The sequence below is a fragment of the Pieris brassicae genome, chromosome 10 (assembly GCF_905147105.1).
Source record: "Pieris brassicae chromosome 10, ilPieBrab1.1, whole genome shotgun sequence".
Lineage (NCBI taxonomy): Eukaryota > Metazoa > Arthropoda > Insecta > Lepidoptera > Pieridae > Pieris > Pieris brassicae.
In genome coordinates this window covers 14,454,631-14,480,511 of record NC_059674.1, presented here as the reverse complement: position 1 = coordinate 14,480,511, position 25,881 = coordinate 14,454,631, and the positions used below count along the sequence as shown (strand labels likewise).

Sequence of the window (25,881 nt, the reverse complement as noted above, 5' to 3'; positions counted from 1 at the left end):
GCAAGGCGAGACGGTACTTCACTCCGGGCCACCGCTTGCAAATCTATAAAGCGCAAATACGGAATTCCCACATGGAATACTGTTCTCACCTCTGGGCGGGGGCTCCCCAGTACCAGCTCCTTCCACTTGACCGTATCCAATGGTTCGAATCGTCGATGACCAATCCCTCTCCGAGCGGCTCGATCCTTTGGCGTTGCGTAGAGATGTGGGGTCACTCTGCATCTTCTACCGTATTTACCATGGAGAGTGTTCAGATGAGTTGTTCGGATTAATACCTGCAGCTTAGTTTAATCATCGTACGTCGAGGCAGAATACAAAATTCCACCCGTATCACCTCGACGTCCGCCGTTCCACGACTGAGCGTTTTTCATTTGCCGCGCACCACTGCTATGTGTAACCAGCTGCCCACTGAAGTATTTCCGAACCAATTCGACTTAGGGTCCTTCAAGAAAAGAGCGTACAAATTCTTAAAAGGCCGGCAACGCACTCGCGAGCCCTCTGGCATTGAGAGTGTCCATGGGCGGCGGTATCACTTAACATCAGGTGAGCCTCCTGCCCGTTTGCCCCCTATTTTATAAAAAAAAATACCTCGTACTATGAACACAAGTCAAATAGAGCATTTAGCCATACTCAACTAGTTGCTACTTAGTAACAGCAGACCGTGGGTAGCCCTAATGACATTGTCTAGGAGTTCAATTGAAACAACGATTACGTTTCACGCATCTAACAATACCTTACTATACTTATACGATATAGTTCAAACATCATCCTTGCATATTATTACATTTATTACACAAATGCCTTTTCTAAAAGGTAAACATATTCAAGGTTAAAATATTAATATTATTTACACTCATTAAATATATCTTTCAAAATATAGCTTTCGGCTATATAACCTACATCTTTATACATAAAAAAAAATTACAAAAAGATTTGCAAATTTTTTCGTACGTTCGCCTGCGGACACACAGTTACCAGCCGATTCTGATAATGACAAAATTGGGAAATATATGAAGTTGGGGAAAAAGTCTTTTCGCATTATAATACGTGTGAACTTGTAATAAAATCTCTTTGGGTATACTATTTGTATCTGGCTGGTTTTGGTATCATTAAAAGTTTAAAATTTTATAGATAGGTATGATATCTATATAGATTATAAATTCAAATGAGGAAAATGTGTGATTTTTATTGTAAAAGAACTGGGAATTGACCACAAAACAGTTTTGGCGCATTTAAAACAAACTGGGTACACAAAAAAACCCGATATTTGGGTACCTCACGAGCTCACTGAAAGAAACCTAATGAACCTGTAGTAAGTGTACTCATTTGTGATTCTTTATTACGATGTATTGAAACCGAACTATTTTTTGAAGAAGCTGATAACTGGTGATGAAAATTGGATCACGTACGACAAGAACGTGCGAAAAAGATCGTGGTCAAAGGCCTCATAGACTGGCGAAAGCCGGGTTAACTCGCAACAAGGTGATGCGTAGTGTGTGTGTGTGGTGAGATTGAAAGGACATCATTCATTATGAGCTGTTGCCACCAGACAGGACCATCGATTCTGAACTCTACTGCGAACGACTGATAAGATTACAGCAAAAAGTTGAGAGAAAGCGGAGAAAGGAATTAATCAACAGAAGGGGTGTGGTTTTTCATCATGATAACGCTAGACCTCACAGATCTTTCGCCACTCAAAAATTAAGAGCTTGGCTGGGAGGTGTTAATGCATCCGCCGTATAGACCTGACCTTGTACCTTCAGATTTCCACCTGTTTCGGTCTCTTCATTCATTTAGGCAGGTTAACATTTTGTGATGTTAACCTGCAAAAACCAATTGTCGCGGTATTTTGATCAGCAGCCCCAAAAATTCTATAGCAATGGGATGACCCTACCTACAAGATGGTAAAAAGTTATCAAACAAAATGTTACCTGCTTACATACTTTAGTTAAATGTAAATAAACTATATTGAAAAATGTTGTGAAATTTCTTAAGAAATGCGATGAAACTTTTTCCCCAACCTATTATTTCAGCAACAAGATTACACATATAGATTCAGAACTTCAAACCCTTTGTTAAAAATGCGTTTTTCAATTAATGACGTCCAGTAATTACTGATCGAATTTGATAAATCATTTTAATACGTCATATAAATATATATTCATTTTTTAACCTTTCGTTTATTTTTGCAATTAAAACATAATATGTACTCATTACTCACCAAAATATGCAATATTTATGACCACATAAACACACAATAAAAATCACAACACCTACACTTCACAAGTATACGCTGAAAACTAAAGATAAACGCAAAATGAAAAAATGTCACCGCACTTCAGTATAATATTAATTATATCCACACCTGTTATCATTCTCATAGATATTGTTCTAGATAATATACACAATATATTAGACGAGTTATCACAGCAATGCCACAATGGGAATAGTTATTGTTCGGTCAGTACTGTTGCACTAATCGACACTTAACATTAATAATATTAGGTCGTGAATAAACCACTTAAGTCTAATCTAGGTGGCCAAGTATTTGAAGAGCCTAGGTATGTTATCTTCAAATGCCTGTAGAAATAAACATATTAAACTATAACTTTCCAACATAGATCCAAACATAATCCAGGATTGAGCATAAATATTAAGACCAAATATTAATTCAACATCCTAAGAAATAGATAACTGTGGAAGGTCTTGGCCACGGATGGGGTGTCCATATAAATACAACTTTATTTATGACTTACCAAATGCTAATGTCTTGTGACTTAATAAATTAAAATAAAACTATATATTTTATTATTTATTAATCAGTGCGTTTAGTCTCGGTACTCTAGGGACAGCTCAATATTTTCAATTTGATAAAGGACTTGTTATTTATTGTGTGTACGTATAATGCCAAGATCACGTTGTGCTAAATTGATTTTAAGCATCGTGTGGACGGTAATGGTAACGCAATACCTATATATAACAAGAATAGACGTAAACTAAACTGAGAGCAAATTATTTTGTTTAAGATTACATATACCCCAATTCTGCGCATTTGTACAATACTTTTATCTAAAATGTATCATATTATCTGATAAGAAAAATGTATATGATATAATACAGCTGTACCTGCGATAGTTTGGGTAAATTACCTTTTTAACTATACAGACACCGTTATGTTTAAGTAAGAGTAATGTGCCAACAGACGTCTATACTTTCGCAGTTTGCATCATAATTTTATATACATACTTGTGTTGGTATATTGTCATTATGAATAGTCATATGTGAAAACAAATTAATCAATAATGACAAATACACTTAATGAAATTATTGATGGGTATCAGCGTAAAAACCTTGAATTTAAATTGAAACAAAACATAGAAATAGCAACTTTATGTTTCACAGAATAACGTGGAAGTTTGCGTATCTTAGTCACTTGTTGATGTTTTTCCTTAACATTTTGTAGGATACACACATGGATATTTTTTCTGTATAGCCTTTATGCAATTAAAGAAAAGATGCATTTGCATTTATAATTTAGTGCCATTTGGTAAGTATAAGAAATACATGGTCCTGCTGGTTAAACCCAATTTTAAACATTTTCAAGAATTAATGAAGATTTAATTTATTGAACAATTCTTTATTTTTTATATTGTGTATTAATCACTACTCCATGTTAGTTTAAAGCCTGTAGTCCAGACACAAACATTTTAAACATACAAACAAGACAAACCATTTTGAATTCAAATAATTTTAATCAGTGACTATAGAATAATGATGTTACATAAAAATTTAAGTAATTAGATCTTTCAATAAATTTATTCAAATAAGAATAGATTGGATTGGAGATATAGTTATTAAAAACTATATCTCCAATCTTGTCCATCATGGCCTATGATTCATAGGTCTTAGTCATCAAAAGAGGGTATCAGGCACAAATAAAAAGTTAATTTATTTTGATAGTGTATACTGTACAAACCTTACTACAATAATCTATATTTTTTAATTCAAATAACTACTGCCATCTATAATGGGCATAGGCTCTGTTAGCTTCACATAATCTGTGAAGATCTTGTTTCCTTTTGACAACTTTTCCTGTATTATTAGCAGCATCTAAAAGCTCCCAGGCAAACTGTTCCGGAAAATGAACAGTCCTCTCCTTGTCATTTGTTGCTTCCAACAGCCATTTTATGGCCATAAATAAGGATCTCTTTTCAGTGATTGGGCCAGGCACCTTTAAAGAGACATTAAACAATTTAAATTAACTGCTAATATGTGAGCAAATATAGTGTATTAAAACTTAATATATATATATATATCATATATCTAAAACTGTAGAACAAAGCATCAAAAAATACAATAAGATACATCCTTTCCCTCTTTTGTTATCATGGACATTTAGGCAAATGTCACAAGATACACAGAACATACATCAACCTCCTACCTATGGAAAGCTTACAATTAAATGGACGAAGCTCAATGTTGTTTTCATTAGTCTGTATGCTGTTATAAAATATTTATAAATTTTTGTAATCATTAGGTAATGCTATAGTTAGTCTCATGATTACATTATCAGATGAAGAGCACCAAAGCAGAATTATTTAGCTCACAAATAAAAATTATCTAGTCACCTGGTATGTAATACCACCCCTTTTAATGGGCAGCAACTGTAGCAGAGGTTTAGAATTTTCAACAGCCTTATGGAGGATATCTCTAGGATTTAATTCAATTTTTGCTTTCTCTTCAGGTGTTTTTGCAAGATGATAGCGTTCAATTTGTGTTCTTTTAATATTTTCAAATGCTTTTTCCACTAAACTTCTTGCTAATTTCTTATTTCCCATTTTCATTACATGGTTAATAACTTTGCTAGAATATAATAAATAGTATAATTTTATTAAAAACAACCTTTTTTGGGTTTTAAAAGAATACAATTTTTTAATATAATAATTATTTTTTTACATATTATGAATCTTACTAGTCAGTTTCAGACCAATGACAAAAATTGCCATCAAATCATTCCTAACATAACGGCATACAATTCAAAATAATAAAATAATGTCTTGAGTCTTGTATCAAGTCTAGTACAGTAACAAGTTAGTATACCATATCATAACATTTATCATTACACTGTTGACACTTTTTATTTTTGAGTACTATAATTGCATAAACCAGTTAATAGTTTTTGCCTACATTAAAATACAAGGGGTCCTGCAAGTGTTGTTACTGCAACTTTTAAAAATATAAACTACTATTAAAGATAGTTTACTCACTTTACTAGAGGATCATAATAAACAGAAGAAGTTTCTGCGACAGTAGGTGGCTTTACCGGTACTGTTGCTATTCTACTCAGCTCATTACTTTCAACAAGTGTTGCTTGATCTTCCTTCCTAAATACTGGGTTTTGAAAATAGTCAGGAAAACTTGTAGGTCGTGGATAAAACCGAGTTTGAACTATAACTGCCGGCCGTCTGAAATAAAGTCAATAACGTCTCAATGGTCAATATAATAAACATTGTTGCAAGAGTGCTTTTTATACAAACATAACCTATAGACTAGATAACCAAAATATGTATTTTAAATATCACCCATATAAAATTATTTATTTTCATTGGTATTAATAAATATTAATGAATTTAAACTTACACCTTCGTTAAATGCGACGGAAGTTTACAAATTAATGCAATATTCTTGCTTAAATTCATAATGACGTAAAGTTGACGATATAATTAGGCTAAACCGGTAGCCCAATTTTTATAAAATTTGATTATATTTGGTCCAATATAATATATTAATAATAATATATATTAACGATATTTATGATTTATGCACTTGCATTTTGCAATAGTGATATTATATTTAAATACACACTACGAATAGACTATAGAGATAAGATATTCTATTCACTATGGATTTACTAAACTCACTATACCTACTTTTATCTTAGAATAAGAATTTAAAGAAAAACATAAACGCGTTAAATCGTCGACATAGTGTCGATTTACACAAAACTACATCGTCGTCGTCGAGTTCTCCTATGCAATATAAATATGAATGCTTTTTTCTGGGATTCTAATATACAGACATTTTAAAAGTCTATTTTTTTATCTGTCTACGGTAGTGCTATTTTTAATATTAAAAAAACCTGTACTCTGTGAACAGTATCAGAATCAGCCACCATGTTTGTTTGTATTTTATAATATAATTTAGATTTTTATTTACTTACTAGTAAATTGTGTTATTTGGATGTTAAAATGTCATCAATCATAAAATTTGAACTAAAGGACCTTCGAAAACTAGCTAGTGATAAAAATTCTTGTGTAATTGAAAAGAAAGTGACCCAAAATATTCCATTACAGCCATGGTGTCTGGGTAATTTGAAGGAATCGGTAAAAAATCTTTTAGATTATAAAATTGGAAAATTTGACAAAGAGTGAGTAACAAGATGTAGATGCCATGTCATACTTTATTATAATTATTGAAATTAAGTGAAACATATTAGTTATTTTATTAAATTTTAATTAAAGTATCAACATTGTTTTTCAGATTTAATGGAATATTATTAAGTTACAAAAATTTACGTATATTACAAAATGTAGGAGCAATAAGGAATGACAACTCAGATATTCAGTTCCAAATACAAGCAGATTATTTTATTTTTTGTCCATATGTTGGAGCTACATTAAGAGGCATTGTATACCAAAAAAATATTACACATTTAGGGGTACTAGTGCATAGGTAAAGTATTTTTTACTGTTTTTCCTATCTTAAAGGCTCTTTATAAATTATGAAATTGGTCACTGTGTCATTTTATAGTAATATGTTTGTTATACCTAATTTGCAGAGTATTTAATGTGGTTATCCCACGACCAACAGAAGAGCCTGGAAGTGAATGGATAGGAACAAACATTGTAGAGGGCCAGCAAGTTATCTTTCAAATAGCTGCTTTGGATCTATATGGTGCTCTTCCATATATTAGAGGAAAAATTGATGAAAGGTACAAATATACCCCAATAAATATTTGATAATAAAATTATAGATAAATAAATAGTCAAGCATTTCATTGATTTAGTTGAAGCGTCAATAACTATTTAATTCGTTAATTTAAAAAAAAGGAATCACTTTTGCTTCGTATAATCAATACTAAAACTGAAACTGATCACATCCATTCACATTGCGTCTTAATGTTAAATGTATCAATGAAATACTTGATTTTAATTTATCTCAACCTAAGCTTGCTTATTTTCTTGAATTGTGTTATATTGTTTTAGATGGTTTAAAAACTTTGAAGTCAATGGGGAGGAGGAGGAAATTGATGCAAAAAACATAAGCTCTCTGAATGTTTCTTATGTTAATTTTGACAAAACTAAACCTATGCAAAAACAAATTGGTGATGGTTTACCAGGCACATCTACAAAAAAGTCTTTGGTAAATGCACAAGGAATAAATAATTCAATAAATGGGAAAAATGGTGATGATGCTGAATTGAGTATGACTCCTACAAAAAGCAAAACTAAAAAAGAAACTAAACTATTAGACAATGAGACCAAACATTCTGAGCCCAAATCAAGACCTTCAAAGAAACATAAGAAAGATGGATAGTTTATTATACAAAAGGCAATACAGTATATTATGTATTTTTCATTTACAAATTTATTATAGAAATATTTTACTGTACACATTCTTTACTTTTGATTGTGTTATATATAAAGCATTTAAACATAGGTTAAATAAATATTGAATATTTCAGTCAGACTTTAAAAAAGTAAATGATTTTGATAATTTTCTGTGTTATATGTGCTTGTTTCATATAAATATTAAATAGAGTATGTCAGGGCCCAAACATTACTATAAAACAACTTATTTTCATACCCATGTATCAATTGCATTTCATTATTCAATATGCTATAATAATCATACTTCATGAAGAAAATTAGACTGATAGGGAACTAGTAAAATCCTAATTAGCGTAATCAGGGGTTTTGGATATTTAGGGAGAACATTACATATTCTTGACTATGGTGTATATGTATAGTCCAGTAAAAAAAATTTTCGATTTCGGCGCGCAGCTTTGGATTTTCATGATACAAAAACAACATGTAAAGGAGCCTGCATCCACCGACAAGGGTTGAAAAAGCGTTTAAACCTGTTTTTTTCGCGATAACTTGAACACGGTAAATTAAACGTAAGAAATAAATTTTAGAGCGTAAATTTAAACAAAAAAGATTATATGCTTTTTTCCAAGCAAAATTAACCTAGTCAGGGATGGATATAAATTTCCATACGCGAGATTATTATTATCGCTATTGCTTAATAGTCTCTTTTTATCTCGGGTATACAACGACGAATTCAATAGGATTTGAAAAACCTATCTATTTAAATTGTCACCTACCTTTAATATATGCTATATGATGGTTGAAAGGTATATTGACATGTATTGTGTGTAAGTAAGACGAAGCGAAGCTTTTCTTGCATGCTGATCAGTACCCGAATCCAGTCAGGGCTGCCTGAGCGTATGTATGTAAGTTATTTTTTTTAATATGTGAGTCCAAGACTCCTCTGGTTCAGAGTGTGATACGACTATTCTCCTAATACAACCTTTTATTTGTGATAGTGGATGAAAGGTTAAGGAAATGGGTCCTAAATATCATGGTATATAGTGGAACGCCGCCTCTAAGCAAAAATAAGAAAGCATCGTTAACCGTCGACGAAGTCTAGAAAAGAGCCTAAAGATATAAAAACCGGGAGCTGATGATTAAAGAGGTCAAAGACGTTTTCTATAGGCAACTCATGACTTCCTAACGAATATAAAGCTTTTCTGGAAGGCCGTCGCGAGTTCTAAAGCAAAGACATCTGAAATTGACTGATTTCGTGACTAAGACCGATGAATTGTGGCTGCTAAAAGCATGCTAGATTATTTTAAAAGTTTATTAGATAAGGATCCTGTCGCTTTTGTCGAACGTAGTTTACATTCCAATGTAACCCTAATAATACATAACCAGGTTAAGAGTGAACAGGTGAGATCAAACGAAATAAAAGCCGCGTGATGCGATAAGATTTCCGTAGAAATGCTTAAGCCAGCCTTGATTTAGCGTTATATCTGTAGCTGTATCGCTTGAGAAGCCACGGTGACATATAATTGGTGAAAATCTGTCTGTATAAAGGGAAAAGGTCACAAGAAGATTGCAAAAATTAGAACGGAATAAGCCTCTAGAGTAATTCATTAAACAAGACTGACTACAAAATGGTATGTGAAAGCAGGATTTAGGAAGAGAATAGGATGCTTAGATCAGATCCCTGCGATGCATTGTAGAAAACTTGGCGAAGCCCCAAAAAGTTCTATGTAGTTTTTGTAGTCTTACGAAAGTCAGCCGATAAGCATCCATTTCATTTAGGTGCTGCAATACCTATATAAGGACTCTATAGAATTCGTCAGAATCAACAAAGCCTACACGGGTTGGTTTCCTATAGATAAAAGCGTAAGGTTGTGTTGTCTCCCCGTGGCTGTTCTACTTCTGCATGTACAACTATTTGAATGATTTGAAAAATAATAAATGGGGATTAAAAATGGGGCCAGTTACTAGTGAATTATCTCATATTAGCTGATGATCAAGTGATACTTGCGTCTTCGAAGAAGTAATTGCAGGAGCTGGTAACAGAGATGCAAAAAGTTTTGAGTTATAGAAGGATTATAGAGAAGATAGGAAAAACAAAATCTATGGTTTTTGTAGGAAGAGTAAATAGGACTTTATGTGATACTCTGTAGAAGGAGAACAAGTTGAGAAGTTGGTGTACTTTGGCTGTTTGTTTACTAAGAATAGAAAGTATGATATAGAAAAACGAGTGAGTGCTGATAGAGAAAACCTACTCTCGCCATCCAATTACCTATAGTCCTCTCTGTTTTCATTTTCTGTCATTACCGCACCCATTCACAACTAAACACCACTCGATCTCTCTTGCTATACCCAAGTGTAGGAGAAGAGGACGATTCCACGTCGTCGTGATAGAATAAGTAATAATGATATACAAGAGAACATAGCTACCGTGGTTGGTGAGGTCGAGTTGGGTAGGCCTCGTTTTAAAACCACGACAGAAGACAGATCGAAAGTTCCCATAACTGACGAGCATACTTAGTGAATGTCATGAAAGTGGATGAAGCGAGACAGGTAATCAGTGCCGGAGAAAACTCTTAGTAGTCTTAAGTAAGTACGCGTGTGTAGATAAAATATATAGAATAATTCTCACATGCCAAATAATTCATTTTTATTTAGTTTTTAAGCAATTTAAAAAAATATGAATCAAATTCGCTTATTTCTACTACCTACAATACTATATACTTTACTTAAACGATATTATTTATACGATATAGACGCGGGCGTCCGACAAGGCTGCTTACTCTCGCCACTACTTTTCCTGGTTTTTCTCGACTGGATTATGCATCGCACATATCATAACATGCGCTGCGGAATAGAGTGGGGATTAACTAACATCTTGGAAGATTTGAATAATGCCGATGACCTATGACTGCGGAGTCACATGCACCGCGACATGCAATCTAAGTTGGACGACCTAGAACGCGAGGCGGGATTTGCGGGACTCAAATCTGGAAACGAAAGTAATGCGTGTTGAAGTTGAGAATCACACCCCATTGAGGATGGGTGTAGAGGACGTAAAAAGCGTTCAAACATTTGTTTACCTCGGAAGCGTCATGTCTGAACCCGGAGGTACAGAAGAGGAGATCACTTCACGCATTGCCAAGGCCCGAGCAGCTTTTGCACAACTCACGGATGTTGACGCGTCGAATCAAGGTTAAAATATTCGGATCCAACTTCAAATCTGTTCTGCTCATGGGTGTGAAACGTCAAGCGACGCAAATGGAATTGGATAGGCCATAAACTCCTTATTATTTTTTCTATAACAGATACTTTGCGTCTTTCATTTTCCAACAATCCCAATATGACCACCGCATTAAACAATCGCGCCATGGTCCGCTTGGTGAGGGCATCCTAGGGAATTTCTGGGGGGAAATCAAATTAGTCTAGGAGTGCGTCGCCGAGACCATCTGGCAACACTGCTTCTGCCCCATCTAGGGGTTATAGCGCATTAAATGGTCGATTTTTGAAAAATTCCGTTAATTCTTTTAAAAAATGTAACTAGATTAATTTTGACTGGATAAAAAGTCATCTAGATCTTTTTTGTGTAAAATGTTTAAATACATCTAAAAATTTTAATTTGAAAGTTTTGTCTAACCAGACCGTTTTCAGAGTTATTGCAAAAAACACATACATTTTTTATTCTGATTTTTTGCCAGGTGTTACACAAAGCTATGTGTCGAAATTGTGCTTTAAAAAAATTACACCATTACATAATATAGAATTTATCCCAAGCCTTTGCAAATATTTTTTTCGACCGAAGGCTAAGCTAAGCAATTTCGACCATACCGCCTTTATAAACTAGTACGCTGACGCGGTGTAAATGTTTTTCTCTGTGAAATTTTTTAGTAGTTCTGTCTTATTGTTATTTGCCAAACTATACCATCGATAATCAAGATTCAAGACATCGCACATCGATGTTTTGCCGTTTGCGTGTTTTTAATAGTTTCGTGAATTATTAAAATATTCTTAATTTAGAATCTTGTAATATAAATATCTATCTATCCATAAATATTATTTTTGTTTATGCAGTGCTTTTATTCATATCATATTGCAATCATCCAAAACTGCCTGTTTCAAAACTCTCGTTATCAATGCAAGGATTAAAATGTTACACTACAATTTATTATTATTGAGACAGTAATATTGCAGGCACATACGTAATATAAATTAATATTCAGATGGAGTGCGGTTGAAGCTTGCTTTTGGAAAGACATAGGATTTTTACGAGAAGGCTTGTTTTATTGACTAAAAATGTCGAAGAATGGCGAAGTGTCGTCAAATCAAGGTAAAAAAATTGATTAGCATATAAACAGCTGATTGCTACTTGGGTATAATTAACCATGTTTTTTTTGTAGGACCTAGTAGGCCATCAATGCCGAAGCCTGATTTGAATTTATTGCCAACTGAGAAACGTAAAATACTAAATTTGCAACTTGAAGGAGGACCATCCAGTGATAATGCGGCTTTTATGCCATTTACTTCAACGGCGCCACAAAGATCGCGAATGCCATCAAGAACAATAAGGGATGTGCTTCCAGATAATACCAGGTTATAAATTTAGTGTAATTTCAATATGTTTTTAACATACCTAAATTTTGCTTTTTTTTTAATAAACACATTTTAAATAATACTTAGTTTTAAAATATAGATTTATACAATTTTCAGAGATAGGTGCAGAATATATCCATCAATGCAATCATCAGGCAAGTTGCAGCTATCTGTAACTGAAGTATATGACTTCACCTCAGATGATTTACAGGATCTCGGAGAAATAGGCAGAGGTGCATTTGGAGCAGTTAACAAAATGGTTCACAGAAAGTATGTCTTTATAATATTTTTTTGTTTTTGCCTATTCAAAAGCCTTATTTCTGTGGTAAAGTACTCAAAGTTAATTGAGTATTTTAATAAATATTGTATAAATTTCATAGATAAAATCATGATTGTTATAATATAAATAAAAGAACTGGTTGTGGTACCTAACTAAATGTGTTATTGCACTATAAACAAACATGTTTTTATTGGTTGACCCATAGCTGTATTTTCTTATGTATGTGAACACACTAGTGAGAATTAAATTTCATCTGTTTTACTAGGTCTGGCAAAGTGATGGCAGTGAAAAGAATTCGCTCAACTGTTGATGAGAAGGAGCAGAAACAATTATTAATGGATCTGGAAGTTGTCATGAAGAGTAATGAATGCCTTTATATTGTACAGTTTTATGGAGCACTATTTAAAGAAGTAAGTGCTTAGAATAACTATGTAATTATTTTGTGATCATAAGTTTTCTATAAAATACACACAACACTGCAAGTAGTGGGATATTTTTTTAATTCATTGGTTTGTAACTGAATTGTATATACATTATAATTACATTTCTGCTCTTTTCCTTAATTATATTCCTAAATTTTAATTAAAAAATTAAAGTTAATAATAATGAATGTTCCAAACTTCAAAATCTATATCAGTGTTTGGCTGTAAACAAATATCTTCCTGGTAGTGTGGTCATTCAAACTATGAAATTTAAAAAAATTGTTATATTTTTGACTTTGCATAATTTTAGGGTGACTGCTGGATATGTATGGAGTTAATGGATACATCATTAGACAAATTCTACAAGTATATATGTGAAAGGATGCAAACTCGAATGCCAGAGACAATATTGGCAAAAATCACTCTTGCTACTGTAAAAGCATTAAATTATTTAAAAGAAAAGTTAAAAATTATTCATAGGTTAGTGAAATTTAATATACAATATTGCGTACAATTTGAATGCTTTGTAATAATCATTTCTTAGAAACCATTCAAGTCAAACTGATTATTTAGGAACTTTTTATATTGTATTTAAGTCAACCCATATATTGATAAAAATATATATTAAAATCTACTCACTACTTATCTTGTTAAAAAAGTTATATATTATGCAGCATTTATAACTTTATCCACTGGAAACTCCAGAAGCTTTGTCTTGCACTCTTTCACAATTTGAATCATTAAACACAAATAGTATTATTTCAACCAATACCAAATAAATTATTGCATAACAGGTAACAGTTGAAATTTTACTATACTCTACTATTACACATACTTATCTAATTTCCATGGGGTATTGTAATTTAGGTAAACATTGTTTATCCCTATATAATAGAGATAAACAATGAAACTTTACTTATAATACTTATATTAATATAATTTTAAGATGGCTTCTCTAAAAAAACACAATACAGTGTAAACTCCAAGTAACGACACGATTTAAAAACAGACTTCCTAAAGCGTCGAAATCAATTCGCTTTGGTTTGATTAGCATGTCTTCCATACAATGATACACTACATAGCATTACACTCACTCTGAGTAACGACAGCATCTGAGTAATAAAGTACTTATTAAGTTGCTAAAATTAGTAAAAACTGCGCAGCTGTGTACGTTCTTTTGTCGCTTTATTATCCTAGCCCGCAATTAACTCGACCGTCGGCATCATGCATACGAACTTTCTAAGAGATTCGTTATTTTGTTTACACTTTGGGATTGCTTGCTCATGTAGATTGTTGTTGACCATAACATAGGAGTTATGGATTATCTATATGTTATTTTCTGATTTTTCTTCTCCCCTTTTAAAGACAACTCTCTATAACGCTATACAATGCATGGTGTCCTTATATAGAGTTTACACTGTATTATTGTTTATTTTTTAAATACAATAACTGTTTTTAGGGATGTAAAACCATCAAACATTTTACTAGATAGAAGAGGTAATATAAAACTATGTGACTTTGGTATATCTGGGAAATTGGTCGACTCAATTGCGCGTACTCGCGATGCTGGTTGCAGACCCTATATGGCGGTGAGACTCAATTTATATTTAAATGTTTCGTATTTTTATACTAAAACATTTGACGCTTCATAATTATGAAAAAAATACATTGCATAGTTAACTAAGCTATGGCAGCAAGTATTTTAACTTGCCAGCTTTGTAAAAGAAGTGCCTTTGATATTATTTTCTCTATTTCATATTTATTTCTCTGTATCCCAAAATGTTATTGTCAATTTTTTACCTTACAGCCTGAAAGAATAGACCCGGGGCGCGCTAGGGGCTACGATGTGCGATCTGATGTCTGGTCATTGGGTATAACATTAATGGAGGTCGCAACTGGTGCCTTCCCTTACCCCCGCTGGGGATCAGTATTTGAACAACTTCAACAAGTGGTTCAAGGTGACCCCCCACGTCTCACCAATAAGAATAACATCTTCTCAAATAATTTCATCAATTTTGTCAATACTTGGTAAGTTGTGTGACTAGATAATAAATTATTTCAGAAAAACATATACACTGAAACAGGCCTTGGTAATGTGATAAATGTTTACTTTTCTTGCTTGTATTAAAATATGGCAACTATGATTTGGTGCTAACGGTCCAAAATAAATAATAACCTGTTTCTTACAGCCTAATAAAGGAAGAAACTCAACGACCCAAATATAATCGTTTGTTAGAGCATCCATTCATAAAAGGTATCGAACAGAGCCGTGCCGACGTTGCTGCATATGTTTGTGAAATACTTGATGCCATGGAACGGAATGGAGTTAGCCCATTTACCACTGATCAGCCAGCTCAGGCCTGGATTGATTAATAAATATTCAATAGATTTTATTTAATTCCACGCGAAAATTTTCGCCAATAAATAAAGTGGGTTTAAATAAAACAAAAATGTGTAGAATGTTAGTTATTTGAATGTAAACAACATGTCATTTCTATTATTCAGGGATACCAAAGCACGAGAATGAATATTTAGTATAATGCTCTGTTACAAATTACCTAAAAGAATGAACTCATTCTACAGAGCATATACTTGATCATTAGGTAAACAAGTACAGTATAACATGTATATCAAATTTTAGTTGGATATATGAGAGTAAACCTTTGCGATTAGTCTCGACTTTGACCCTAAAATGACTTGCAAAGTTCAATACTGTTGTGAAATACATACATATAATTATGTATGTTTTACTCTAATGTGTTAAATGTTGAATATATATAACTATACCTTAACTTGCTTCTCAGTGGTGGCTTAAGAATGCAGATTTTTTATAAATCACTGATCCAAATTTAGACATTTATTATAAGGTTCACATTAATATTCATATTATAAGTATAATAAGGTTAGCATGCCTAACACTAAATAGAAGCAGAGTTCAAATTTCACTATTTTATACCATTATAATTGTAGATTGTAGTCACTGGAGTTGTAGAAAATTTATCAACATTAATGCAAAACACAGCACTTGCAAACTATATTTCAAAATTAATTTATATATAAAAGAATTGTAGTGTAAATATAAGATTGTTTTAAGTGTTTGTTATAAATTATGAGCAAACTGTTTGTGGAGTGTAATGAAGATTTCAATTAAGGTATAAATTGAATATAAAATTAATTGTACAGACATTTCATACTTAAAATTATGCTATGGATGATTTATTAAAGGTTACACTTTTGTAAGCCTATCATTGATATGAATGGAGTTGGTCATTAGTACCTAATCTGTGGCTTAGTGATTAATACATATGGTCTATAACCCAGAGTTCCTAGGTTGATTCTGGGAAAAACAGTTGTTTGGGTTTGCAACAGAGAGCAACATCCATAAAATAATATTGATATTTATGAAAGTAGATTCCAAAATAAGCTATACCATATAAATTTCAGTAATTTTCAGTTAAGTCATCTTTCACTAATTTAATAAACACATGATTTTTTCTTAGAACACAATGATATTGTTTCATATCAATTTTGAGTAAAGTAATTAACTAGAAATTAGGAATAAAATATGCATTAACTAGTTATGTTCATTCAATAACGTAAACAAAAGCAAGTATACGTTTTTTCAGAACCATATATTATAATTTATATATTTGCTTATACTTTGTGTAGTAACCTAGAGATTTTGAGCTTTTGCAGAGGCAGAACAATATCCAAATTCTGTATTTTTTTTATATTTTAGTAACTATGCCAGCAATCAATCTCAAATATTTACCTACTTAAAAATATTAGAATTCTAAAAAACAAACTGATGAAAATGTGAATATTGTATTGTTTTAATACACTGTGAAATATTTAATTAAGAATAGAATGAATACATTAATAAAAAATTGTTTTTTTACTACCAATATATTTTGTTGACTAGTTAAATATGAAGCTAAATCTTGCAGGAAATAATTATACAGGATTAATATTATAAAAATTAAATCGTGATTACAACTTTGATCAATTTACACATCTATAACAGCATTACTATATTGTTTGTGTAGTAATTTATATAAAATATCAAGAGCAGTAGCACCACAAGTTAGAGCTCCATATAATAAAATAATCATTCTAAAACTTGACCCATTTTCTGGGAATTCTTAATAGTGCCAAATTTTATGAACAATTTATACTTTGTGCCATCTGTCAATTGTGGTGATAAATAAAATGCATCACTAGTTTTTGGTTGCATTTCTAGCAATGGTATCCATTCTTCTGCATTAATAATTCTATCTATTCTTTTCCCATAAAAGTCTACCGATGATATTTTAATTAAGCTGTTATCTTCACTTATGTATATATGTCCTATTAGGTTTCTAAATGGATATGTAACTGCAGAGAGCACAATCCCGCCCGTTACACCTAGAAAATAGTAAAATTAGTTGCATAATAAAAAGAACATTAGAAAAAATAGCCTATAAAATGTAACTAACCTATGTAACTTCCTGCAAAGAAACTTTGTTCGGGCATTACGGATAAAAATTCCATTAATCCAACACTAGGTAAAATTATACAAGAACCGAAAACATGATATATCTTTAATCTATTTAATAAAGCGAAATAGCCCATGGAGGGAAAAGAAAAAACATGATCAAATTTTTCATGGGGTTTAGGGATAGTTTCAGCAACTGTTGTTAATAATCTTTTAATTGTGTTTAAATGTTTTGGGAAAAACATTATTCTATTGTTCGTTTTAGTTTAGTCCGCACATGGCTTACTTCTAAATACCTGTTTATATTTTTTTATGAAATATCAATCAGCTGTTTAAAAATTAACCCTATCTATGGCCTTAGTCATAACTCATAAGTCAAGTCTTGCCTGTCAAGACTCAACTTTCAAGATGCTTTAAAGTTTAATAGTAGTATAAGTAGAAAGTAGAAAACTAGATTTGTATGAAAATGACAATTTGTGTCGACAAATTTTCATAGAAATTTAGTTTTCGACTTTCTACATACACTACTGTTAAGACATCTTGACTAGCCCACATAGTATCTACATCACAGATGATGGTTTATGTCGAGTGAGTAAAGATCATCTGTGGTTTAGTGTGAAAATGTAGGTCTACCTTCATAAATAAAATAAAATTTATTCACTTAAAATACACAGCGTATAACAATAATGCCAACTTGGGGGAAATTAAGGGATTAAGGGTTAATGTCCAGAGGGTTTTTTGAGTAGAGATTAAGATTATTTAAGAGTAATATTATTAGATGCACTAGAAGTAATGTCTCTCACAAAATAGTTACTAATATCTAAAAGATATTTAAAGCGGCTATACACGACACTAAAATCAGTGGCGATATCGGGACAGTGCTAGTGGGTATGAAATCGGCTATTCTCTACACACGTCGCTGGAAGTCAGTACGTAACCGACCGTGCAACAGACTGCTCGTTGATCCGAGATGCCGCTGACACTCTCAAAGCAGCAAAAAAAGGCATTGTCTTGGCACTTACTATGGTGCCACCTAACCAGAGACGAAAAAGGAGGACCTGGGTTAAAAACTGGTTGATGAAACGTCATGAATTAAGCCACATGAACGTGATGAGACATTTAGAAGCAGATGAGTTCAGAAACTTTTTAAGAATGGATTCTGAGTGTTTTGAAGAGCTCCTCAATATGGTGACACCATTAATACAAAAACAGGATACCGTAATGCGAGAATTCATAAGTCCGAGAGAACGACTTACAGTTACTTTACGTTTTCTAGCAACTGGACAAAGCTATGAGGATTTAAAATTCAGTGCCGTAATATCGCCGCAACTTATGTCCACAATGATTCCAGAGACATGCTCCGCTATCTATAAATGTTTGAAACACTTCATTAAGGTAAGTAGACTAAATTCTTATAGAATAATTAAAACACCAATTAAAAACCATTTTTTCATTTATTTAATAAATATAAGGTATGTATTAATATTATTTATTCGTGTTCTTTTTTTTGAAGATCAAAAAATCCTTCATATCTGCGCCAGTTCCTATTTTAATTGTTGTATCACTAAATGTACAGTTTGGAAATTCAGTGTTAAGAGGTTCAGTGTTCGACGATGAAGAATACTGCTGCTGTTTGAGGGGATTGTGGTGTCATATAATGTTGGGATGGTTGAGGAGAAGGTTGTACCGTAAGCTGTGAAGATATTTGAGGGGATTGTGGTATCATATAATGTTGGGATGGTTGAAAAGAAGGTTGTAGCGTAAGCTGTGAAGATGGTTGAGGAGATTGTTGTACCGTATGTTGTGGAGATGCTTGAGGGGACTGTGGTATCATATATTGTGATGATTGAGGGGACGGCTGTACTGGAAATTGTTGATTATATGGTTGGGGCGATGAATTTGTCACCAAAGAGCCAGAGGAAAAATGATAGGAGCGATGTGAAATGCGAGAAGGATTTGATGCTGTGTGTTGTGGAGATAATAGATTCGTCTGTCAATTTGCCAAGTTTTCCGTAAAATAGGGCATCATTGATAATTTTTTGGGCAATTGATTGTTGATGGGTACTCAGATTTTTCAATTGAACGCCTATTGACTTTCCTATAATGTCCCAGTCGTCATCTTGTCGAGTCATTAGTATCTGAGCAGAAACCAGCAGTTTTTCTTGTCTACTTTGTATAGACCTTTTCTGCTTCTTGGACTGTGAAATTTTTGTGGAGACCTTGGGCACCTCTTTTTCACATATTTCTGTATTTATAATTTGTTCCGATGATGTTGATGCTGACATCTCTGGTGACCATTGAATCTGTAATAAAGCTTTCACTTTACTTTCTGTTTCAGATGCCTACAACGCAAAGTGAATGGAAAGACAATGCTAAAATGTTTGAAGACAAGTGGAACTTCGATCACTGTGTGGGTGCGATAGATGAAAAACATATATCCATAGAAAAGCCACCTGAGAGTGGCTCGTCATTCTATAATTATAAAGGTTTTTTTAGTATACTTCTATTCGGCGTAGTAAATGCAAATTATGAGTTTATGTATGTTCACACTGGCATTAATGGAAGCGTTTCTGATGGTGGCGTCATACAACACACATCTCTGTACAATAAATTAATGACAAATGGGTTAAATCTACCACCACCGTGCACGTTACAGGGAACAAATATTTCGGTACCATACACATTTTTGGGAGACTCGGCATTCAGCATTAATAGACACATTATGAAGCCATACAAATTTAAGAATATAACTCACGAGAAAAGAATTTTCAACTACAGATTATCACGAGCAAGGAGAGTAGTTGAAAATGCGTTTGGAATCTTAGCAGCACGTTTTAGGATCTTTCGTCAAAGAATAAGTGTGAAAATTAATAATGTCGACAAAATTGTGCTAGCTTGTTGTGCCTTATATAATTATTTAAGAACAAAGTCCAAAAGTTATATCACCAATACATGTGTCGATGCTGAGAATATCCACAATTCTACTTTTCGTTTAGGTGATTGGCGGGAAGAAACAACAGGACTAGTGTCACTGTCGTATATAAGTGAAAAAGAACGCAATAATGAAGGCAACAATGTACGCAATAAATTTACAACTTATTTTAATGCACAGGGCAGAGTTTCTTTTCAGGATGATATGTTGAGGGTAGTTCCTACGTAAATGTTGTGTGTATTGTGTATGTTATAAATAAAATATATGTTTATGAATTACTAATTACTCATCCAAAATATCCGTACCAGATCGGCATGGCTCCGTCGTCCCCTCTAGGAATTCGAAGAGACGATAATACCAAAACGATGGTACATAGATGTCATTAGACCCTGATCCTGTTTGCTTGGAAGCATTCACCTGAAACAAGTGAATTGATACAAATTTATCAAAATACTTTTATAAATTGATATATTTTATTTTAACGTGTAAGTACCCATATAGGTACCTACTTATATTTTGCAGACTGGATACAAATGACATCTATAGATTTTGATAATCTCCTTTTGCTGCATACCATATGAAAATATAGCCCTCCTCGTGTAAATATTAGCTATAAGTGGCGAATCTCTATAGTCTTTGCACAGATTCTACATAATCTTACCTTTTTAAGCTCTCTTCCATACGTAGTACGCATATTTGCAAGCTTTTTCTTGAAGTCCGCCAGTGTTGTGTTATTGCCGGTCTCTTCATTAAAAAGTTGCAATAGCATTTTGAATGCCTCCAGTCTCATGTCGCGGTTGAAGTATTCTTTGTGTTTTTTATCCCACAAATAAGATAATTCCCTGATGAGATCAATAGTAAAATTTCAGTTACGATTTGTCTATACACGTGCCGATTTAAAGTACGATCTAGGGACCACTCCGATATCGCCACTGATTTTAGTGTCGTGTATAGCGGGCTTTAGAATAATATTTGACATACCTGTAATGTAGCTACGTAGAACAAATTTACAATATACAATAGTAGATAACCTCCGAGGATGAAGTTTTAAACGTATTTTTAAAATTTAAAGTGTTAACTGGTTTTCACTATTTTTAAACAAATATTAGACGAAGCTGCATAAGGTTCTGTATTTTAATACATTCACTTTTCGCTGGTGTATCCTGTAATGAAATCTTAAGAAGATACTACAGATATTATTTTGATATAAGTTTAACTTTAAATGCAACGTGTTCATACGAGTAATATATACAGACGAGACGAAAACTAAACAATACAATAATACTATTAAGGGCTGGATTTAAACAGAAAACTAAATAAGTTTTTACTTGTTTTATCTTTTGAACTATTTTTAGTTCAAAAGATAAAACAACATCAACACTACACAGATTATTTAATGCGTAAAAGTAACTCGTAAAAAACCTCCTGAAATAGTTTAATGAAATAAAATGGTAAAACACATAACTACTAAGTCAGAGAATTTTTGTAGTAGTAGTAGATATATTTTGTATTACTAAAGCTTAGTGTTTAATATGCTGCAAGTGTCAGGGCTTAATGTAGGCGTCTTATATTGAGATCAAGCATAAGTGTTTTTTTCCGGATATTTTTGTGCTGTGTGCTTCCATTTAACACCTCAAGTGATGGGAAGTGGTGTCCCTAGATACGTATTAAATCAGTGGTAGTACATATTAATTCAGAACCTTTTTTTTTTCAAAATATGTTTATATCAATAAATTATTATTATCTGCAACAAGAGCGTCTTGTCTTGTCTGCAACTAGCAAATAAATATAAAATAGAAATATGTAGTAATAAATATATATTTATTTTTATGGATATATATATATATATTAGAAAATTTCTTAATTTATATATATATGTTTGTACAAAATAAGGTCCCGCACCAAAAGAGTGGGGGATATTGGAAGATTTATATATAAAAAAATGACGGTGTCAAGTAAAAATAAATGCTAATTGTCAAAGTCACGAACGCGATGTAGACAGTAGAAACTAGAAAACCCTGACTTGGGAATACTTGAGAGTTGAGATCCTTCACCGGTCACCCTAGTGCTATCCACGTGCGTTTGTTTTCAAAAAAGTGTTTAGATAAAAGATTTTGTTAAATTTAGCTTAGTATTTATTGTTTTAAGCATTTTTGTAGGCCTAATATGGCAGTTTCAATGAAAGACATGTAAGTTAATAATAGTCCACATGGATTTCAGGTTTTTAAATAAGCCTACTAAAATTTATATGAAAGTTTACGTACTAAAAAGATATAAAAAAGTTATCAAAAGTTATAAACAAATGATCCTAAAGTTTCTTTATTATAAATTACAGATATGAAAAAACGTCAGAGTACGAAGCATTCTATACCGGTGGAGATATCCAATGGACGACAGATGGTGCTAACTTTTTGTGTCAATGTGAAGATATTATAAAGTTTGTTGACGTAAATACTCTTTGTAATACAATAACAATCGGAGCTTCTGGAGAAGACAGCGATGAAAATGATATAATATATACTTTTCAACTATCTCATGACAATAAAACAGTAGTAACTGCACACAAAAGTGGCCTAATTAAACTATGGGACAGTGCAACAGGAATATTACAAAAATCTTGGCGATCAGGGCACAAAGGTGCAGTAGCAAAGCTGGCATATGACATTGAGGATATAAATATAGCTTCAGCAAGTTCAGATGGTAACATACGTCTTTGGGATCTTGTTCATTATACTTGTACCAGTAGTTTGAAAGGTGCTATGGGTGTGTTTAGTGTCTTAAAGTACCACCCAGATTCCTCAAAGCAGTTGATATTTGGTGCAGCAGATGACACTAAAATAAGGTCTTGGAATGCGAAAACAGGAAAAGAAAGCAATATTTACTCTGGTCATTTCAGTAAAGTGACTTCTATTCAATTCACTTTTGATGGTAATTACATGGTCAGTTCGGGTAGAGATAGAGTGCTAATATTATGGAAAATATCTGAAAGCAAATCTATTAGAGTGTTACCTGTTTATGAATGTATTGAAACAATGATCTTGCTACCACAATCTTTTAAAATTCCTAATTTTACAAAAAAAGTTGACACTCAAGGAGTTTATGTTGCCTGTGCAGGAGAAAAAGGGCTTATTAAAATTTGGAACATTGAAATGAGTAGGTTGATGTATGAACAAAGTAACAGTTTAGTTTCGCCTGCACCAGATGAAGGTGGATTAGCAGTCATGCATTTATTATTTAATGAAGCAAGAAATATGTTATCTGTGATAACAGCTGACCACAATATTATTATACATGATTTGGAAACATTTAATTGCATGAAACAAATAACAGGGTTTACAGATGAGGTTTTAGATATAATATTTCTAGGGAATGATGATACACATATTGTTGTTGCTACAAATAGTAGAGACCTTAAATATTATACTTTAGATAATATGGATTGCAAATTAATTAAAGGTCACACAGATATTGTTTTGGCATTAGCCAAATTTCCAACAAACAAACATATGTTTGTTTCTTCTGGTAAAGATAATAGTGTAAGAATTTGGAAAATAGATGAATCAAATGAAATCAAATGTTTTGGAATTGGTAAAAGACACACTGGTTCAGTTGGGGCTGTTTGCACATCTCAGATAACCTGCAGCTTCTTTACATCTGTCAGTCAAGATAACTGTCTTAAAGTATGGACAGTACCAATGAATACTGATGAAATTGAACAGACAATACAGTCTAGTCATACTGAACTAGCCCACAATATGGATATCAATTGTGTGGCTGTTTCACCCAATGATAAAATTGTGGGTACTGGCTCTCAGGACAAGACAGCAAAACTGTGGACTGAGGATTTAACAATGCTAGGAACGTTAAAGGGCCACAGAAGGGGGGTGTGGTGTGTTAAATTTTCACCAGTGGATCAGGTGGTTCTGACATCATCTGCTGATAGTTCTATAAAATTGTGGTCCATTGCTGACTTGAGTTGCTTAAAAACTTTTGAAGGTCATGAGAGTTCAGTTTTAAAGATTGAATTTTTAAGTAAGGGACAGCAGATCCTGTCCACTGGTGCTGATGGACTCTTAAAATTGTGGACCATAAAATCTTCTGAGTGTAAAATGTCATTAGATAACCATGATGGTAAAGTTTGGTCTTTGGCTGTTAGTAATAATGAATCCTTGGTAATAACAGGAGGATCGGATTCAAAATTAGTCACCTTGAAAGACATCTCAGCAGAAAGAAGGGAGAAAATGCTAAAGGAAAGAGAGGAGTTGATTTTGCAAGAACAGGAGTTAATGAATTTATTACATGACAAAAAGCTAGTGAAAGCACTTAAATTAGCAATAAGGATGGATAGACCTTTGCATGTATTGAAAATAGTTAATGAAGTTCTAAAGTTTGGTGCAGATAAATTGTCTCAGACCTTAAAAGAAATTAATAATACCCAAAAAGAGTCTTTGTTAAAATTTGCAGCAGAATGGAATACCAACACAAAAAATTGCCATGCTGCACAACTAGTTTTTAACATTTTAGCTCCAGAAATAATATCTGGGCAGTTACAGGTGCCCTCACTTGCTCGTTTTATTGAAGGGGCATTGCCATATACTGAAAGACATTTTGAGAGATTAACAAATTTATTGCAGGATCTTAACTTCATATCTTATACTGTTAATTGTATGCAACCACATTGCATTAAGAATTAAACTTGTCAAAATAAAATATTGTTACCTTGTTTGTTGTTAACTTTTAAATACAATCCCACATATTATAAAAAAAGACTTCTCTGTTTTAAAAAGTGCTCCCAAAATATCCTATGCATTATTCCCAGCAGAAATAGAATTGTTTTGGGGTAAGATGAAACATCTAACGAGATAATCATAACAATAATTATTACATATATGTTTTAGTACAATCCGGGGCTTAAAAACATGCAAAACAAAGATCATACACTTATTAAAAATCACAATTTTCTTTTAATAAAAACACAGATAGACACGCAACTCCAGACCACATCAAACTTAAAATTTTACTTTCGAATTAAAAAGAAACATTGCTAGTTGTTAAACAATAAACGAATATCTTGGGGTGCCCAGATTTCTATCGAATCTTCATTGGAATCATACATTACACTTTGCATCACAGAAAACTATATCATGAGTGTTCATTAGAAAACCTATTGACTAGTCCTTATTTTTTCTTGCAAGAAAGTACAGTCCAATGACAACATATCACTTACTCAAAAATTTATAAATAATTGTAATCATCCCACGAGTCTAAATCCATTTTTAATTCAGGCTAATAAAAAGGACGAGACCAAAATTCGTCACGAAAATAGTAGAACAAAAAATTAACGATCTAAAGGGGGCCGCAAGACTTCTTTTCTCTACAACTACTACACTTGCAGCCCTCAAAACATCCCCGTGCTCCAGACACACTTTTTTAAGCCCTCCCACCAGGCCAGGCCCATGCCTGCCTTAAACTTCAGTTTACGGAAGAAATTCTAAAATGTATTTCTTGGATGGGCTGTCACCCCAACACCTAATAGATTTAACATCAGTCAAAGTTGGTGTAACAGGTGCTCGTCT

The 25,881-nt window shown here is 32.8% G+C and overlaps 6 protein-coding genes across 8 annotated transcripts in view; 3 read left to right on the top strand and 3 right to left on the bottom strand.

Moving 5' to 3' along the window:
* LOC123714926 (phospholipid-transporting ATPase ABCA3-like) overlaps positions 1-2,587 on the bottom strand; it is a 30,997-nt gene extending 28,410 nt beyond the window's left edge. Inside the window, exon 1 of the mRNA XM_045669597.1 lies at positions 2,222-2,587. The gene's annotated coding sequence lies outside the window, so the exon portion shown is untranslated. The remainder of the gene's footprint in view (positions 1-2,221) is intronic.
* A 1,338-nt stretch (positions 2,588-3,925) lies between these two features.
* On the bottom strand, positions 3,926-5,864 carry LOC123715156 (28S ribosomal protein S7, mitochondrial). Its single transcript, XM_045670021.1, has 4 exons — positions 5,641-5,864; positions 5,268-5,465; positions 4,629-4,863; positions 3,926-4,231 (listed from the first exon to the last, which is right to left on the bottom strand). The coding sequence occupies exons 1-4, from the start codon at positions 5,697-5,699 to the stop codon at positions 4,013-4,015; spliced, it is 711 nt and encodes a 236-aa protein (XP_045525977.1). The 5' UTR covers positions 5,700-5,864; the 3' UTR covers positions 3,926-4,012.
* Positions 5,865-5,956: 92 nt separating this feature from the next.
* LOC123715149 (DNA-directed RNA polymerase I subunit RPA43) lies at positions 5,957-7,671 on the top strand. Of its 3 annotated transcripts, none has more exons than XM_045670012.1 (5): positions 5,957-6,111; positions 6,354-6,427; positions 6,541-6,732; positions 6,839-6,991; positions 7,266-7,671. In XM_045670012.1, exons 1-5 carry the CDS (start codon positions 6,049-6,051, stop codon positions 7,594-7,596), a joined length of 813 nt encoding a protein of 270 aa, XP_045525968.1. In that variant the 5' UTR covers positions 5,957-6,048; the 3' UTR covers positions 7,597-7,671. The 3 variants fall into 3 exon arrangements, with proteins under 3 accessions (XP_045525968.1, XP_045525969.1, XP_045525967.1); XM_045670013.1 differs by lacking the exon at positions 5,957-6,111 and adding an exon at positions 6,133-6,179; XM_045670011.1 differs by lacking the exon at positions 5,957-6,111 and having other exon boundaries at positions 6,186-6,427.
* A 3,867-nt stretch (positions 7,672-11,538) lies between these two features.
* LOC123715153 (dual specificity mitogen-activated protein kinase kinase 4) lies at positions 11,539-16,772 on the top strand. The gene is made up of 8 exons (XM_045670017.1): positions 11,539-11,934; positions 12,005-12,197; positions 12,315-12,467; positions 12,743-12,887; positions 13,210-13,379; positions 14,359-14,488; positions 14,707-14,927; positions 15,089-16,772. The coding sequence occupies exons 1-8, from the start codon at positions 11,901-11,903 to the stop codon at positions 15,270-15,272; spliced, it is 1,230 nt and encodes a 409-aa protein (XP_045525973.1). The 5' UTR covers positions 11,539-11,900; the 3' UTR covers positions 15,273-16,772.
* Positions 16,773-16,788: 16 nt separating this feature from the next.
* LOC123715154 (transmembrane protein 186) lies at positions 16,789-17,808 on the bottom strand. The gene is made up of 2 exons (XM_045670018.1): positions 17,375-17,808; positions 16,789-17,303 (listed from the first exon to the last, which is right to left on the bottom strand). The coding sequence occupies exons 1-2, from the start codon at positions 17,616-17,618 to the stop codon at positions 17,008-17,010; spliced, it is 540 nt and encodes a 179-aa protein (XP_045525974.1). The 5' UTR covers positions 17,619-17,808; the 3' UTR covers positions 16,789-17,007.
* A 4,513-nt stretch (positions 17,809-22,321) lies between these two features.
* Positions 22,322-25,028, top strand: LOC123715427 (transducin beta-like protein 3). The gene is made up of 2 exons (XM_045670424.1): positions 22,322-22,494; positions 22,641-25,028. The coding sequence occupies exons 1-2, from the start codon at positions 22,472-22,474 to the stop codon at positions 24,997-24,999; spliced, it is 2,382 nt and encodes a 793-aa protein (XP_045526380.1). The 5' UTR covers positions 22,322-22,471; the 3' UTR covers positions 25,000-25,028.
* Positions 25,029-25,881: the final 853 nt, after the last annotated feature.

Bases quoted from the DNA above. Each gene is read 5' to 3' on its own strand.
- LOC123715149 (XM_045670011.1), top strand. From the start codon at position 6,249: ATGTCATCAATCATAAAATTTGAACTAAAGGACCTTCGAAAACTAGCT. The intron at 6,428-6,540 runs GTGAGTAACAAG...ATTGTTTTTCAG, and splicing joins ATTGGAAAATTTGACAAAGA to ATTTAATGGAATATTATTAA. The intron at 6,992-7,265 runs GTACAAATATAC...ATATTGTTTTAG, and splicing joins AGAGGAAAAATTGATGAAAG to ATGGTTTAAAAACTTTGAAG.
- LOC123715154 (XM_045670018.1), bottom strand. From the start codon at position 17,618: ATGTTTTTCCCAAAACATTTAAACACAATTAAAAGATTATTAACAACA. The intron at 17,304-17,374 runs GTTAGTTACATT...ACTATTTTCTAG, and splicing joins CTTTGCAGGAAGTTACATAG to GTGTAACGGGCGGGATTGTG.
- LOC123715427 (XM_045670424.1), top strand. From the start codon at position 22,472: ATGGCAGTTTCAATGAAAGACAT. The intron at 22,495-22,640 runs GTAAGTTAATAA...TATAAATTACAG, and splicing joins GCAGTTTCAATGAAAGACAT to ATATGAAAAAACGTCAGAGT.
- LOC123715156 (XM_045670021.1), bottom strand. From the start codon at position 5,699: ATGAATTTAAGCAAGAATATTGCATTAATTTGTAAACTTCCGTCGCAT. The intron at 5,466-5,640 runs GTAAGTTTAAAT...ACTTTATTTCAG, and splicing joins CCGTCGCATTTAACGAAGGT to ACGGCCGGCAGTTATAGTTC. The intron at 4,864-5,267 runs GTGAGTAAACTA...ATTATATTCTAG, and splicing joins TATTATGATCCTCTAGTAAA to CAAAGTTATTAACCATGTAA.
- LOC123715153 (XM_045670017.1), top strand. From the start codon at position 11,901: ATGTCGAAGAATGGCGAAGTGTCGTCAAATCAAG. The intron at 12,198-12,314 runs GTTATAAATTTA...TACAATTTTCAG, and splicing joins GTGCTTCCAGATAATACCAG to AGATAGGTGCAGAATATATC. The intron at 13,380-14,358 runs GTTAGTGAAATT...AACTGTTTTTAG, and splicing joins AAGTTAAAAATTATTCATAG to GGATGTAAAACCATCAAACA.